An 18354-nucleotide genomic window follows, 5' to 3' on the forward strand; every position below is an offset into this window, starting at 1 on the left:
ATATATATATATATATATATATATATATATATATATATATATATACTGGTTTTAAAATGTCTGATTGTCTAATTGAAATGTGCAAAAAAACTATTAGTTATTGCAGGCAGGCTTGCAGGTACTTGCTAATTATGGGAATTATTTATAGTATCATATGTGTCAGAGAAAGACCCTCTCATCTGTATAAACTAAACCAGATAAGGATTAACACTCTGACTCCTGATTTATGCAGATCCTCCTATTAAATAGCAGGGGTGCACTGTCTGGCTAATTATAGTATCCAAGAGATAGCACTGGAGACACTGAAAACCTGCCCCAAAATTAGCAGCTCATCCTTGTATCTGTATCATTTCCATGTTTACATATACACAAGAGATTCACACATGCAAACATGCATTTGGGCGAACAGTGACGGCAAGTGTAGGCAGCCCTTCCCTCTTAAATTGGAATTGTTATTGAGGTGTAAAACGTGGGCAAGCAAACCTTTTAGCCTTTAGTGAAAATAGGTGATGTGGGATTTTAGAGTCCTTGCAGAGGAGTGCATTACAGAGCTGGAGTGACTAGCTTTTGTCTGTGTGGGCAGAGGCTCGTTTACCTTGCTGAGAGGGCTATTATACCAAGCACATCTCCCCGTGTCTCCTCACGTGTGCTGACAAAGTAAGAAAACCAGGACCACCATGAACTTCACAGCAAAAAATTCATATGATGAAAATGACTTATCAGTAGACTTCTCTGCCCTCTTGTCTGGGCTGAAGGTACTGCGTCATATCACACCAGGAAAGATAGAGTTTGGTAATCTTTTAAAACAGTCAATTGCACATAAAAATCAATTCATTAAGGCTCCAAGGGCATATTTATAAAAGTATGGAAAGAGTCTAGAGGTCGAGATAATGAGTGCTGTACAATACATCTCAGGATAGAATTGGCTCAGCATGAATAACTCATTTACCATTAGAATATTATTTTCATTGAAATTCTTTCTCTATATATAAAACAACATAATACCTAACACATCATTTGTTTTTCCTATTATTTTGCATCTATACAACATACTCCAGTGTGTTTGAAATGTCACAGTAGTGGGAGTAAGGCCTGTATTTAGTGGAACATAATTATTTAGATGAAAATGGATTTAAAAAAGCGAGATAAACATATACATGTTGATTGTGAGTTTAGAGCAAAGCCAATTTGAATGCTATCAGTTGCTATCAGTTGCAGGACCTGGACACTGAAATCTCTTCATTTGTTTGGCACATTATTGCTGGAGTGTGTTATATCTGGATACAGTACAACACATTAGCCAGGGCATGTGGAGAGGTTGCATTACAGAGAATAAAAGTTGGGCTCATTCACAGTTTTTTTTTCTTGGAACAGAGGATAATGATGGTAACCAAATATGTGCTCAAATGGCCAATGCACAATATTCAGTGATGTCTTTTTAACTAAGCCCACAGTCTGTTGCTATTACCATTTGCAGCTACTGTAAAATAAATAATACTGTAAGGTTCTGTGTAAAGACACAAATTATCCTTTTTCTCCTCCAAATTCCTTATGGATAATTATGTTTTGGTGTGTTACTAGTGCTGCTGCTGCAACAACAGCAAGTGCCAGTGCTACTAATTATTGTAGTAGAACAATTACAACTTCAAGTAAAGTTGCTTCTGTCAATAGTTTATAGTTAAGAGTTTATTACTCGGGGCGGCCTCTAGCTCAGTCAGTAAGAGCGTTCACCCCATGTTGAGTCCTACAGCGGCATGGATTTGAGTCCGACCCGCTGCCCTTTGCTGCATGTCATCCCCCATCTCTCTCTCCCTTTCCGGTCTATCCACTGTCAATAAAGGGAAAAGCCCCCCCAAAAAAGAGTTTATTGCTCACTCACAACATTTTGCCAATGTTTATTTAAAGGTCCAATGTGTAAGACTTTCTCCCATCTAGCGTTGAGATCATATATCGCAATCAACTCTCTCGCACCACGTAGTTCAAAGTACGTATTACAGCTACGGTAGCCTTCACGCTTCAAAAAGCCGGTCTCTTGCTCTTTTCAATATCCTTTTTCTTTTTTGGGCGAAGAAGAAGACTCCTGTTCCTGAAATTTTGGATTTTGATTACATATGGTCCTCCATGTTTCCTTCTTCAAACTTGCCCAGGCCAGGAAGCTACGATACCCATTAGCAGCATTAGCAGCATTAGCAGCACTAGTGAGTTTATCATGTGACAGCGAAAACGCGAAAGACGGAGCAGTATGTCCTGTATGTCCATTACCGGCTAACGTATTTCAAGATGGCGCATGAATATGGAGCGTCTACCCCAGTTCATGCGAATGCAAATGTAAAATTTCAAACCAAAAGGAATACTTGGAATTGATGGTGGTGGTAAATATTCATGAAAAAGGAAAGTTTGTGAACGCCCATCAGAGTTAATTAAACACTTCTGATAGCTCTAAAAAAACAGCCTCAAAGCCATATTAGATCGATGAGTGGACAAACAACTCTCCAATCAACACTTGTCAACACACCAAATAAATCAACACTTATCAACAGTTTTTTGCTGTGTACCCTTTGATGCACCCACACTATGTCCAGAGGAAATGTATCACACATCACATCATTTTATGATTCTGTCAAATGGGAGATGTTATTTGTGATTGCACTGGGGTGGAGAATTTGGGTTATTTTATCAGTCACAAAGGCATGTTTACTAAATGTTCTGATAAGGGAGGCAGCCATTGGAGAAAGCTGTCTGTAGACAAACATTCACTGATGTGACTGAAAATATGCTGTGACAGCTCTGCTGCTTATCCTAAATACCACAAATTCTAGATACATACTGTAGACACAACGTGTTATCTATGTATTTATATATAGAAGGTCCTTTAACTATATGGTATCAAAGGGGTACTCCCTTAATTTGTTATCACACTTCCATAAAGTTAGGGGACTTACAAGAGACAGTATAAATAAAAGAGAATGGTCGAAAACAGTATACTACATGTCCCATAATGCAACTCTTTTGTTAGATCTTTCCTGCCTGGTAAAAGCTCACGCCTTTCAAAAAAGAAGAGATAAAAGAAGTACTGCAATAATTAAAAAGAAGACTAGAATAACAAAGAGAGCTTATAAAAAAGTGCTGTTCTGATTTTATTACCATTAGGCACTCAAAAGATCTGCTGTAAATGGCCTTTTGTGGTGCATTTTATTTTTGGATGCAGTATAACATTGATTGAATGCTAGATAAAAATGTTCCACACAGCCACTGTAGGCCATTGAACCATCAAGTACAATTGTTGAGCCTCACTGTCTAGTGGATCTACATGCAGAATATTGCCTTTGTATACCTCAAGCATCACATTTGTCGTTGTCGACAACTTACTTTTAGTGTAAATATAGTGCAAATAGGGAGTGGTTTCAGACACAGCCTTTGTCTTGTTATTAATACAAATGCATGTACGTCCTTTACAACCAAAAACCTTTATTCCTACCTAAAAAAAAAAAAAAAAAATTTGAACAGGTGCAAGCACTGCCTGCAGGGAGATTTCAAATTGCATTTCAAGATTTTAAGATTTATGAAATGCAAACAAGCAGGGGGGTTTGTTGTGGAAACGTGAACTGATGGATAAGCCATCAATATTTTTCAGATCACTGCAGTAACTGTAATATATGACTGGTTAATTTGCTTATTGTTTCAGTGACAAAAGATTTTCAGCTTTGGGCTTCGGTGCCAGAATCCCTCCAAATTATGAGGTGAGTATGTTTTTCCGTATCTCTGCTCTCCCTATTTTTCGCTCATTCTAAACCTCCCTTTTTCTATTCTGTTCCATGACACTGGCCTTCCCTTCACACAAACAATATTATGCATACTATATATTCACATGCTCTTATGGAAACCTGGTATTTTCCACAACCCTGGGACTTAACGTTAGGCATCTGATTTCCATGACCTGTTGTATGACACACTTTTCAAATTTCACATTTAAAACAAATTAGGGATTTTATTGTTATTCAAAAGCTCCATGTGTTAAAATGGCAACTTGTCTTGAGAAAACAACATGTTCTGATGAAATAAAAGCCCTGTAGTGTTGATGCCGAGTTGACATAATAATTCATGAGTGTGAGAGTGTTTGTTCAAGCAAATTGGACTTTGAGAACCCAAAGCCTTCGGTGATTCTGAATAGACCTGACATGTGAAGAGTGTGCGCGCGCACACACACACACACACACACACACACACACACACACATACATACACACACACGCACAGTTGAATCGCTATGCTGTTTGCTAATTTATCAGATCAGAACGGCCTATGTTTAATGTAAGATTATACTGCTCTTTGTGCCGATGTGAAACATTCATAATTATAATTTCAGTCATTCCAAGATTTGTGGCTCAGTAAATACAATCTATTAATTTCTGAATTTACCATGACAGTGACTACCCTGCTGGAGTCAAATTTATTTTACTTTGTGGTTGGTGGTGCGGGTGAATGCTAATTAAGTCATTAGACTAATCATGAATTGCATCTATGAAGTTATAGGCTACACCTGTGTAGCATGACAAGCCAGACCCACATCAAGATGTTGGGTCTGGGAACTCACCATTGACAGGGCTCAATCTGAGGGGCGGGATAAACAGTTGTCTTTCAAATTCCCTCTGCATGCAATAGGATAGCGCTACAACCAGGCAGAGCAACTAACAAGGTAGCGAAGCTAGTTGATAGATTAAACTTTTGCCGTATCCGGTTGGCAAAACTCTGAATACATCTTCCTTTTTTAAGAATGATTTCAGTGCTGTTCTTTGTTCTTTTCTCAAAGAAAAGCTTAACTCCAAGTCTTCCAGAAGACCGCTGTTCCCAGCAGCGGCAGCCATAAGCCCGCCCACCAACTCTATACACAATGTGATTGGCCTGCTTAGACTTTGGTTTTTCCAGCTCGCAAGTCCACGGAGAGTGCCTAGACCCCCCTGGCTGCAAATTAAATTTGCTGCCGCTAGGGTGCATCTAGATTTCTAGGCTAACACCTGTGTGAAGGTTTGATAGATCTGGGCTCTTTCTCAGTATGTGCTGTTGTGCTCTCTTGTATTCTTCTTAATTATGCATTGTGCATACTAAGTGTGATTTGAAAACATATACATATGAAAAAAGGATCCAAGATGTTTATCTGTCAGCCAATGATACAGCAGATAGTGAGTTGTGTGATTTAATGGGAAGCCTCACATTTCAATGAATATGGCCTATTGTGTTTTCTATATTTAAAGTCTCTATGAAAAGTTGCACCCTTAAAAGCTCAAGTTTAGAAGAGACAATCTCTTCCTATCAGGTAGTCAGGGGTTTAACGTGTTTGGTTTTGTTAAAATGGACTCTGGTGTGTTTGCCCGTGTAGTGCCATTTGTTTGTTGCTGGTGTGAAAACTGATGCAGACTTCACAACCTCATTAGGACGCCTCCTTTCAGGCGGTCTCACTCCAGTTGTTGGCTTCCAAGTAGACTCTGTTGCGGTTCGTTGGTGGTCTGAAAGTAAATGAGGACGCAAACCACAAGATTTTATGATAATAGATAAGTAATTTTAGCATTCATTTTAAAGCTAAACTATATATATGGCTGATTGCAAACTGTTCACGAAGGGATGTATATAGGTATGCAAATCATTTGGTCAAAAGCAATTAAAATTGCACTGTTGTGCTTGTGTCCTACTCTGTGTATTTTGGCAGTATTCATAACATGCGGTTTGCAGGCAAATTATACTATTATTGCTCTTAATCAGTTATTTCTTTGTGAGCTCTTTGTGACAACAGAGAACATAATTAAACATAAGAAGCATTTAGGTTTGTAAAAAGCTACTCTGAACACGAACTGGACCAGAACTGAAAGGCAACATTAATTTTGCTCCTAGTCCAGACCAAATGAATACTCAAAAACCCAGTTAATCTGCTTCATTGGGACTGTGTGAGCATGGTTTGATCATATTTGATTGCCAGTGCCCCGCCAACATAAGTAAATATCCCACAACTGTGATCAGCTCTAGATTTCAATGTTGCCAAATCCTGATTTGTGCTCTGAAGCATCATCTTTTTCCAGGATCCCTGTCCTCTTCAAACCAGTAAAAAAAGTACAGACAAAAACACTAATACAGAAATCTCTCAATTAAAACAAAACTGACTTCCAACTTTGGCAGAAAATGTTGTGTTTGCTCCTTTGCTCATAGTAAGAAAACCGACAATAGGTTTTCAGTGCCCTTAAAAGGAGTGTTGTTTTTGCACAGATGCTATCCACAAAAAAACAGTATGTACTTGGGAAAACAGGCAAAGCTAATAAATAAGATTGTAATATTGTCTGTCATACAGTAGCAGGGAAAGCACAGGTGTAACTAATAAAATTACCAATGCTTAATGATGCTCCATATCCTTATAAGCCATGCCAGTGAACCAGCCTTCACAATACCAGAGCCTCACAACTGCAATGCAAAAACAAAATAAATTATTAATTTATCTGGGCTCCTGATATCTAGCTATACAGTGACTAAATACAGGCTGTTAATCACATTAAAGACAAAAATGACTTAAAAGAAAGTAGCCAGCTGGAGAGGAGTCAGTTGTCACCGATCTGGCTGACAGTTGGTGCTTGTGGAAAAAACGGTTTCTTGTGAGAGGAGGTATCAAGAAGTGGATTTCATATTGCCAATTACACAGCTTTGAGAAAAACAAAATAAATCTGATGTTTGGATGGCAAAAATAGAACAGATCAAAAAAGAGGGGTTGCAAACTCTTTCAGAAACCAGATTTTAAGCATATAGTGCATGCTATATGCTTATTACAGCATAGTGTGATGAAGTAGGGTATTAATACAAGCAAACCCTTCAGAATATAGTAAACACAGATCAGTATACACATGACATAACCAAGTCTCATTGGGAAACACCCTTGAAAAAGTGAGGAACTCTTAACCAATGGTTGAAATTGAAATTCTTTTATTTATAATTCAATTTTGATTATATTAGCCTAAATTACATGCAAATACCAGAAGAAGAAAAAAAGTCCAGGCCTTCAGAGATTCCAAACATGACAGCCATTTCTGATATGACATGGGGGGGAGAGCACAAAGCCTCCTTGAACACCAAATTAGTGTTTTACAATTTTCTCTTTTTCCATCCGTAGGTGTCTCATGACTTTGCCATCAATTTCAACCCAGAGGATGATGAATGTGAAGGTAAGGAACAGCTTTGTACACCGGTTTCCCTGAAAGTGCATCTCTATGCTGATGATACTAGATTTTGCATCTGTAATCTGACAACACAGCTGCTAAACTATCATTATTACTCAGCAGGTCCCTTAGCACATATTTCAGATAAATAAATACATGACAGATCATTTTCATACAGTCCAAAAGTAAAGAAAAAACAACTCCTCTGTACCGATTTTTGTCAGCATTTCTGTGTGCATCTTTTCTATAATAATAATAATAATAATAACTTTATTTGTATAGAACCTTTAAAAAATTTAGTTTAAAAAAGTGCTTTGACAGAGGAAACAAAAGGACATTCAAACCAATACACACACACACACACACACACACACACACACACACACACACACACACACACACACACACACACACACACACACACACACACACATATACACACGCATCACTGTAATAGTGAAAATAGAACAGTTTAAAGGACAAAATAAATGACAACTCAATAAACCAAATTAAATTAATTAATAATAATAGGGTAAAAAGACAATGAAAAAGATGATAAAAAGATGGAATCACATAAAAGCAAGTCTATAAAATATGTTTTAAGAAGTGATTTAAAAGAAGTCACTGATTCAGCAAGCCTTATCTCTGGGAAAGTCATTCCAAAGCTGAGGTCCCCTAATGGAGAATGCATTATTATTAGCCTCGATTTTGGAACGGTTAGAAGGGCCCCGCCCGAGGATCTAAGGCTGCTAACAGGCTCGTATGGGGTCAGCATTTCTAGGATGTAATTGGGACTAGACCCTGACAAGCTTGTGATCAATAATATCTTAAAATCCATTTTTAAACGGCCAGGGAGCCAAAGAAGTGAAGCTAGGATAGGAGTAGTCTTGCTTTGCCAGACCCTCCTCCAAAGCGCGCTGAAGGAGGAGGCTGCAAAATAGTTGTGCGAGATAGTTGTGCGAGAGAAAACTCAGATTGGACAGATAGTCAACCAACCGTTCCAATTTACCATGCAGAGATCTGAGGAGCAGTCAACAACAGTCCTCGTAAATACACCGGAGTTTAAAATTCCAACACAAAGAAAGTGGAAGGAAACGTAAAATACATGCATCTGGCAGAATTTCCTGCAGCACCGGAGCAATCCCAGAAGTGGAACGTGAAGGATATAGACTAGGATAGGAGTGATGTGATGTCGTCTGTTAAAACCGGTGAGAAGCATTGCTGCTAAGTTTTGGGCCAGCTGGAGGCAGGATTTATGGGTCATGCCAGTTAGAAGAGAATTGTAGTAGTCTATAGACGGGAAAATATGAGGGCATGAACTAGTCTTTGACTTACTTATGAGTCAGTCATAGTAGTGTTGGAAAAGTATTCAGATCTTTTACTTAAGTTAAAGTAGCAATACTACAGTGTAAACATATTCAAGTAAAAGTACTGCATTTAAAATCATACTTAAGTAAAAGTACAAAAGTATCAAAATATGCTTAAAGTACCAAAAGTAAAAATACTAATTTTGCAGAGTGACCCATTTAAGAATCATATATATATTGCTGATTTATATTTTGTATTAATTATCAAAATCTGCAAAGTAACTAAAGTTATCAAATAATGTAAAAACTACAACATTTGACATAGTGGAGTAGAAGTATGAAGTAGCATAAAATGGAAATACTCAAGTAAAGTACAAGTACCTAAAAATTGTACTTACATACAGTACTTGAGTAAATGTGCTTAGTTACATTCCACCACTGCTTTGTGGATTTCATAATTGATTGGTTGTTAAAATTCAAATGAACAAGCCAAAATCTAAAACTTTGCTTCTTTCAGAGGATTTAACTTTTCTAACTTGTGTTAGGCAGAAAACATATTAAGTGTATTGTATAATTCTTGAAACTGCAATAAATAATTAATCCGACTGTACCTTTTAATTTACAGTCGCTTGTTTAATGACAAGTGTAGATAACTGTTTCCCTCATTTTGCTCTGTGCTCTTTTTGATCAGAGATCCAAGGTGTGGTTGAGGCATACCAGAACTGCCTTCCCAAGATCCAACTGTATGGCCCAACCAATGTTTCTCCCATCATTAACAGGATAGCCAAGCTGGCAGCAGGCGACGGCATCATTAAAGATGCTTCTGTGAGTGTCTCTTTATTAGAAATGTATGAATGTAATACAGGCTTTGCTGTTGTACATCCCACTGAGTTCCTAGAGTGAGTAGCCTCTGGTTCACCTAACTTTTTACAGTAATGATGCCCTATGGGGCAAAAGGAAGAAGGGGCCCATTATACACCAAATTAGGAGTGAAGTCATACAGTGCCGTATTGTTGGTATATTTCTTACACATATTTCCATATCATTGACCCTTTTTTGTGTTAGAAATTACCTCATGCACTGCTGTTAAAATGCAATGTAACACAAGTGGTTAATAGAGTCATTCTGCTCCTTGTCTTTCCTTGATATCCCCTTGGGAGAAAGAACACAAATCTTTTATATATTTAGCATCTGAAATTACCCAGCGACTGCACATACATTGTGTTCTAAACTATTACACTCTTGTAATTGCACTGACCTTTATGTAATTATTTACTCCTCAATGTTAGTCCTTCTTTTGATCAGTAAATGATCTGCAGTAAACAATTAGAACTAACCACTAAACACGGGACCAATCAGAAATGATTACAGTATTCTGTGCAATATTAATATTCTTGTAATTCTTGTATTTTCATGTTATACTGTTCAGTGGGCACATGATAAAAATTATTTCAACGTCTCTGCTGTTTGAGATATAGTTATGTCAAGTTATGTCTTTTGTTTTTAATATGCTTTTTATCTATTCTTGAACACCGTGTTTTTTGTGTAACATTATTAAAAGTACCACACACATATACACTTATCTACTCAGTGGAGGCTCTAAAATGATACAAGACAGCATGAAAAGCCTACTTCAGACCACAACACACATGGAGAGGTGTTCTTGCGTATAACCACACATAATTGTTAAAATGGGTTAATAAACACTGAAAGCTCTTATCTTCTTCCAGCGATACCACATCCTGCTCATCCTCACAGATGGTGTAGTGACAGACATGGCAGACACACGCGAAGCTATTGTACGAGCGTCCTACCAGCCTCTCTCCATAATCATTGTTGGTGTGGGCAATGCAGACTTCACAGACATGCAGATTTTGGATGGAGATGACGGAGTCCTACGCTCACCGAAGGGCGAGCCAGTCCTCAGGGATATTGTGCAGTTCGTGCCCTTCAGAGACTTCAAAACGGTCAGTTTTTCTCTCCGTCTGTCAATCTGCACTTGTTGACTTTCAGCCTGAACCCCACTCCTTCTGACGGCTGTGCTAGTGATGCTAATGAACACTAAATATTTTTTTACATAACCACCCCCTCCTTTCTTATTCAAAAGAGCAGACAAGAAGCTTTTGCTTGCTTTTTGCCACAGATTGACATCATGGACTGGAGGAAATCCAGAAATTTAGCAGCATTTCAGCTGTACAATTATGCTGTCTGTTGTTGACTAGATGTATAATGTTATAAACATGGAACATTTCCCAAAATGTGCGATATATACAGTAATATATATTTACTAGTGGTGTGCATCTCTCCCTTATAAGACGATCCGATACATATATATGGGCTACGAACGGTTCAGGGACAATACATATTCGATGTTGAATCAATTTGATGCGATTCAATGAGATATGATTAAATCTGATACAGTAGATACAGTTAATATTAGTTTAATGTTAACACATTCATTTTCCATTATACATTTAAATAAGCTAATTCTATAAAATGTTACTTTATGGCACGGGGAAAAAATGGAAGACAAACGTATCAATTCAGAACTACATTGTGTTTATTTATAGACACATACTGTACCGATTGTACTGTATGATTGTAGCCTACTGTTGTTACTGTTTTTACTGCGCTCGCAACTTTCGTTGTTACCTTATCGCGAGACGCCGTTGAGATTTGTGCGCACAAACATGCACACACACTCGTCTCTTTCAACAGCATTGCAAACACAGCATAAGCTTCGTTGGAATGACAGCAAAGCTTTAGTCAATTGGCCGATTCCTGGTCCATTTAGCTTGATCCAGTAGTCCAGTATCAGTGTGCTCATATCTGTGATAATACAACCATATACCGATTTGTATCAGTGAATCTTTACACCCCTAATATTTACTATATACAGACGGGTGGCAAACCTAATAAATGCAGACACTTTCATACAGGAAACAAGGTGATAAAAGGTGAGGGGATGAGTATGAAAATGATGTAAATCGTATGATCTTCACAGTCACCAGATCTTAAACCAATTAAACATCTTTGGGAGATTTTGAACAGATGCATTGCACAATGATTCCCACCACCATCATCAGAACACCAAATGGAGGAATATGTGGTGTTCATCTCTCCAATAGAGTTACAGAGTCTTAGAGAATCTATGCAGTCTGAAAGCTGGTGGCCCTATATCTTCAGACACCTGTTGTTTTTTTCCTTTAGGTTATCACCCACCTGTATAGTTAACCTGATATTATTCACCAAGAGTTTGAGGAAACACTTACATTCAATATAATCAAAATCACGTGCAAAATTAACAATTGCACCCCCCCTTTTCACAAAGTAATGTGTCCAGACTTGTCACATAAATTGTTAGAAATCTATTGCGCAGGCCTGCATATGTGTAATGAATAATACCATCTAATGAGTTTTATGCTACTGAAAATTACTGTTACTCTCTAATACAATGTCTGACACTGACCTACCTCTTTTAATTTGTCTGAAACAAAGAAAGTAGTCCTTAAACACACCGGTATTTCACTGATCAGGAAAAGAAACGTAAAAGCTTTACTGGAAAATGTTCTGTTTCTCAGATTAAAACAAAGTCGATATTTTGACAATTCCAGCTGTTCTCTGTCTCTATTGCAGGCTTCACCTGCAGCACTGGCCAAATGTGTTCTGGCGGAGGTGCCCAAGCAAGTAGTAGAGTACTACAGCCATAAGGCTATCTGCCCTATGAGTCCTATGAGGGACTTACTGACCCCCATCCTCAGCCCTGTCGCCACCACCCCAACAGAATAACCACCCATCCTGCCCTTGGGACCAAGCTTTGACCACAGCACCAGTTCAGCAGACTTACAGGGAGAAAGAACGCATGCCTCGCGATTTTGGACTGAATGACTGAAGAGAATATCTTTCTAGATGTGTTGTTACTCATTTATTTCATTCTTCACACCTATCAAAGTGTTTACACAAGGACAGTACGACAGAGGCTGTGAGTTACATTTTTCTGCTCAGTGGACCCAGCGCTTCTCCCTGACTGTGCAAATCATGATCATCCAGCTGTGTCAGCATCATGAGTCCTGGGGGATTGTGTTGTTTTTCCCCCTTAATTTTTATGCATGCAGGCCAATCCCTCATTGCTGATCCATCGATCGGATAAAGGCTTATTATTCATCACTGCCCATGAAATTCAGCAGCTCAACTCTGTCTATTATGTTACTGTTTTCCTTATCTCTTATCTTTAGATAATTTTGAAGATGTACTGTGCAGTACCATATGTCGCAATCAAAATTAGATTGCTCAACCTGAAAATACTGACAATACTTAATCCAGATGTTATAGATGAATCACAGGAAGTATAAAGAAGGGATGCTGCATTCAGACCTAATATTACATTGACCTTGCCTCATAAGTCTGTCTGTCTGCAGATCACTATTTCAAATCAACCTACCATAAACTGACATAGAAACGGACTAGTGGCAAATCATAAATTAGCTATAATCTATTGCTAAAATTAAAAGCACTGTTACAAAGTGCACCAGCCATTCTCAACAAACTGTCCTGTCTGCAACTGCATGAACGATGAATGACACCTCCCCTACCTAGCAAATACAAAAGTGTGTTTGGCAGTTAGCAGGTGAAGGTTGCCAAATTAGTGTTTTGTGTAAAATAATTAGCTTATCCCTAAGTATTTTGGCCTTCTTAAAACCAGGTTAAAAACTGGGACGTGCGAACGCCATAACTGGATATTTGCTTTAGCTTGGGCTCTTTGTATGCTTCTTTCAGTTACAACAGTGAGCTAATAAGTCACAGCAAGACAGAAAATACAGTCAGCTCATCGGTTGGCAAGTTGAAGTATGTGTTTGGGTTGCTGTGCAGCAACAAAAGTTGCAAAGAGCAAACAAAGCCCAAATAACATTTTTCTCCATGAGAAGATGAGCGATCACACACTATTTTTATTCTTTTGTCACGTGGCTATGGTATAAACTGTGAAAATCATGCTTAATGTAAGGCGGATACTTTCCTTTTGAATTGTTTGTTATTGTTGTCATCCCTAAACCAGCTGTCATGCATTCTTCACATTTCTGCAGTGTGTTTCATTATTTTTTCTGCTGCTTTTTATATGCAATATAGTTCTACTCAATGTTTTGTAAGGAATTTCACTGGTGAGCGCACAGTTAGATCCAACGAAAACACAGAGCCGATCACAGTCATGTTCATATAAACCAGCTCTGGAATGTGTTGTATCAGTTACATTTACATCTGAATATTACAAATCTGAAAAAGGTATAATTATTACCAGATTTCCTCAGTGGTCATTATCAAAGTTCTTACCATAAAATTAGTATTAAAGGTTTGCTCATCATTGCATATGTGCATCTCCAGAACAAACTGTTTTGTGAGTCTATTCTTTTTTATTTCCAAGAATCTCTTGCCTAAAGAATCATTATTTACTTAAGAGGCTGCATTTGTTTTTTCCTGTTCTATTGAGCTTTACCATATTTATCATATTCAAAAAGATAAAACCTTCACTTATCTTGCCGGGGCTGTGTCAGATTTCCATCATAGTGTTTAGAATGCAGACTGTAACAAGTGAGCTGTGTCATGTTTTGGCCTCAGTATTTCCCAAAGGAACATATTAATGCAGCATCAGTTTCAGTAGCATTACAGCTGAAACTGACTGACGTGTTCCTATTGTGCTGTAAATACCATTTGGAGTATCAGCATCTAACCAATCAAGAAAGGAGAGATGCTGTGTTCAAGTCACATGTTACATTACATTACATTTTCAAGGAGTAGGGAAAAAGTCAACTGAACAAAAAAGTTAAATATTTGAAAATACTTTTTCGTTACTTATGCAAGGAACCTTGAAATGTTTCCTTAGCTTTATGAAGCAAATATTCCCAAAATACAGATGATTTTACCTCAAACATACACTGTGACTGGACAATTTATTTATCAAGCATCATTAAGAGCATAAATGAAGAATTTCTTTTTTTGGGGTGAATTAAATATAAATCCCACAAAGTCTCTCTCAGAGCAAAATAAATTATTTTCTGTAGTGGATCATTTTATTGCCCTTCCCTTGGTTTTGGATTGCATATGCAAACTAATATTCAAGCGTGTTAAAGAAGTACAATGAGGACCTTTAAGATCCAAAGAAAGATCCCCTAAAAGTAGAACATTTTGTGAATAAAGCTAACTTTGTGAAGTTTCCCATAATAAAAGCCTGACTGAAAAGCATCAGCGTAGTTCACCATACAGTAAAAACCCTGATACTGTTTTGTTTGGCCTGACAGTTGATTGCTGCCTCTTCTAGTAATGACTCTATACTTGGTATATTTGCTTAGTGTTTTTACATTTATCTTATATGGTGTATCTGTGCTCTGAATGACTCTGAATGGTGACTAATTCACTTAGCCTAAAGCCATTTAATGCATTGGAAGAATAATATGTAGTCCTTACAGCTACTTTACTTTGATTTGTCATCTAGAGCTTCACCAGCCCTCACCAGATACAGACTATTGGCTTCTCATGAATGCACCTAAAGACAGCCATAGTTCTGTTGTTGGCTGCTCTCTGAACTCCTTTGAAGATCACAACAACTGAGGATTCTTCTGTCACTGTGGATCACAGGATGAGGCAGATTGATTTAGCAGGTTGAGATATGGAGCCATACTCGGTATCTTGAATGCAAATGATGCTGGAGGACTTTCTTAGTCTCCCGACTGAAGTTATACGTGGCCTTATAGGTCTCTTGGTTTACAAAAGATTTACAAAACAAAAAACATGACCAAAAAGTTGCCATTCTTAAATGGTAATGTGATTACCATAATAAAAAAACTAAAGCATATATCTATGACACCAGCTTTGTGCTTTCCCACAAACCTTTAGTGGCTACCTATTCTGACTAAATAAGGCAGGAGGTGCAGATATCAGCCAATATTACTGTTCCTTAAGGGCAAACCAGCTCACATGTTAATATCTTAAAGGCATCAGCACTTCTTTTCCCTTATTACCTGTAACACCTTATTGCTACTTTGCCTCAGGTTATGAGCTGCACCAGCTCAATTGGTTCATTACCCTGTACTCTTAACATTTTTATGAGATGGGATTTAACAATTGACCTCAGAATATACACAATGTTTTTCCTTTATCTAAGTATTTGTTTTAATTGTTTTCATTAGTTTTGGTTATCAAATAAGTAATTCAAAAAAGCCAAAATACGTGTTTTCTTGGTTTAAACATTGATACAATGAGCCATGCATACTGTATGTGTCATGCTCTTCTGGGGTTACCTGAATTACGAAATTTTTTAGATGTTTAATGGTAATACATGTTAAACAGTGATGCATGGGTCTTTAATGCCTCAGCAGATTTGCCCCAAACATCTTTTTTAATTCTTTATCTTTTTCATTCAGTGACAAGTTTCATTGCAATTAATCATGTATGAAGTATTACAGTAATATCATTGTGTGCCTGTAGCTAGCTGAATCCTACCTACATTCATGTTTTAATGAGAAACCATCATTTGTGCCACAGTGGTGCAACAACAGTGAGCTGAATCACTGGAGACAATAGTTCTTGTGGCCATCTTGAACTGCGGATAAAAAAATAAAAAAATAAATAAACTGGGAAGAATTTACTGCTTATTTCCCCTTATCTATACTGGCACCATTGTCTGACAAAATTAACAAGTCATAGGTTTTACACCACACGGATTAAACTGAAATTTGTCATAGACAATCTCTCTCTCTTTCACCCATCCACTGCTAATCAGGACAAGGTTTACAGCCCATAACCCTAATATGCAACTGCTGTAACTGCAGGCTGTGTCGGTGAGAAGCAACCCATGCATCATTAGTGAAATAATTGATTTATTAAAAAGGAAGAAAGGGATTTATTGCATGCTTACTTTTATTATTAAGCTGTGCTGTGCAGTCATTCCTTTGGGTCTTATGATATGCTAATATGCAAGGCTGCATTTGCACAAATCTCTGTTCTTGTAGTTTAGGCTCTCTGTCTTGCAGTTAGGTAAATAAATCGCATCATTTAACTGAAACTGTCTCTGTGATTTTGTCAGAAATTACATATTACATCTGTCTGCTTTTGTCATCCAGTTTCCCGTGATCCCACTCACTCATGTCACATTTTCTCATTGCTCACCGCTGCACAGGAGGGATGAATAGAAACGAGAGACTGATTTTGATGTGCTTGATGAAATGTAGGTTATGCTATTGTACACATTTGCCTTGTGTGGTTTTGCTGCGGATGCTGTGAGCACGTATTGCATGGGAAGAGGGACTGAGCCTACTCTTTAATTCCATCAGACAGCTCCTTTCATTTAACGGCTATTGTTAAGAGCACTGAATAATGGTTGTTACCATGGTGACACCTACATGTGGGGAGACTTAGACCTTCATTTTTGTCAGATTCAGGGACAAAGATGCAGGATGTGGTGAGGGCTCTGGGAGGAGGCCATACGCACATTATTATGAAAACGATGAGGCTTTGATTGTTAAAGCTGCTATCTTTCGCAAGGGTGAATGTCCAGCAGGACTGTGAGCCTCAGGTAAGCTGATCAACATATAGAAACTTCCTTACTCTCCCTGGCCCCCTGTGCCTGGCCGACTGATTTATGTGCATGATTAAATAACACTCACTACCATTGAACATTCACTGGCAATAAAACAGCAGGCTTGCACCCTGGGACAAGGTGCTGTTGTTTAGTGGAATCAGCTCATTGCCTCCATGTTATCAGATTACCTTTAATGCCTTTAAATACAGCTGGGCTTCCCTAACACTGGTATGGCTGGTGGAGGTCTAGCTGGAGGCAAAGTAAACCAGGAAAGACAGAGGGTTCATTGGTTTTGTTCTCCATGGTTGCCTAATGCCTGCCTGTAATGAGGAAATGACAAATAAAAGATGGAGAATGGGAAATCTCAGTAGCTTTTCCTTCCCCAATGGGAACAGCACACACCTTTGAACTTGTTCCAGCTCTGATGTTGTCTCTCTGTTGTACTGTATAGCACATACATGTAGCCTATATATACATTCACACACACAATAACAGACTTTGAAGAATGAAGTTGAGAATACATCCCAAATAAATAATGATGCATTTGTGACAAGCATAGTGCACTGTTTTAGCTATGCAGCACATTATGAAAATGAAATGCAAAAATTATAATATTCTGGTATTTTCAAATAATGCAATGTTCTAAATCACCAGCAGCTTTCCACCCTTGGTCGATCAAGCATGCAGAAAGCTTAACTGGAGTGAGTCTATTGAAAGATGTCTATAGATGAGTCATCTACAAACTCAAGGCTCACACACTGCTAAAGAAGAAGAGAAGAAATAGATCGACAGAAGGGATTGTAGTTGTGATTTTTAGTTGAGTTAAGTTGACCTTCTGTGAAAATTTAGCACCATCAAGCAATGCCATATCATAGCCTTGCATTGTGTCTCACCTGCTATCTCACTCTCCTGCTCCCTTATGCACTCCATCCACATCCTCTCTCTTCTTTCTAACACACACACACACACACACACACACACACACACACACACACACACACACACACACACACACACACACACACACACACACACACTTTTCAATTATTACATTCATTTTGTGATTCAACTTAGTGATTGGCATTGTTTGTGATAGAACAAAACAAAAACCTCACTGTCAGCATTCAATATAAGTTTTCTCATAACACGAGTTTATAAGTACATTTCCTCAACATAATATTGGAGGAAATTAAAAACAAGACTTAGAGTCTACAGCCATGCTAGCGGCTCTGTGAGACTGCACTTTGGCACAGCGGTGCTTTGAGATAAATGCTATCATTAGCAT

At 38.0% G+C, this 18354-nt stretch overlaps 1 protein-coding gene across 1 annotated transcript in view; it reads left to right on the forward strand.

Annotated features, from left to right (window-relative positions):
* cpne7 (copine VII) overlaps window positions 1-13205 on the forward strand; it is a 31703-nt gene extending 18498 nt beyond the window's left edge. The window contains 5 exon segments of the mRNA XM_039794812.1: window positions 3686-3740; window positions 7148-7199; window positions 9192-9325; window positions 10231-10467; window positions 12137-13205. Coding sequence (XP_039650746.1) covers window positions 3686-3740; window positions 7148-7199; window positions 9192-9325; window positions 10231-10467; window positions 12137-12289 — 631 coding nt within the window. The 3' untranslated portion in view covers window positions 12290-13205.
* Window positions 13206-18354: the final 5149 nt, after the last annotated feature.

Source organism: Perca fluviatilis, chromosome 3 (assembly GCF_010015445.1).
Source record: "Perca fluviatilis chromosome 3, GENO_Pfluv_1.0, whole genome shotgun sequence".
Taxonomy (NCBI): domain Eukaryota; kingdom Metazoa; phylum Chordata; class Actinopteri; order Perciformes; family Percidae; genus Perca; species Perca fluviatilis.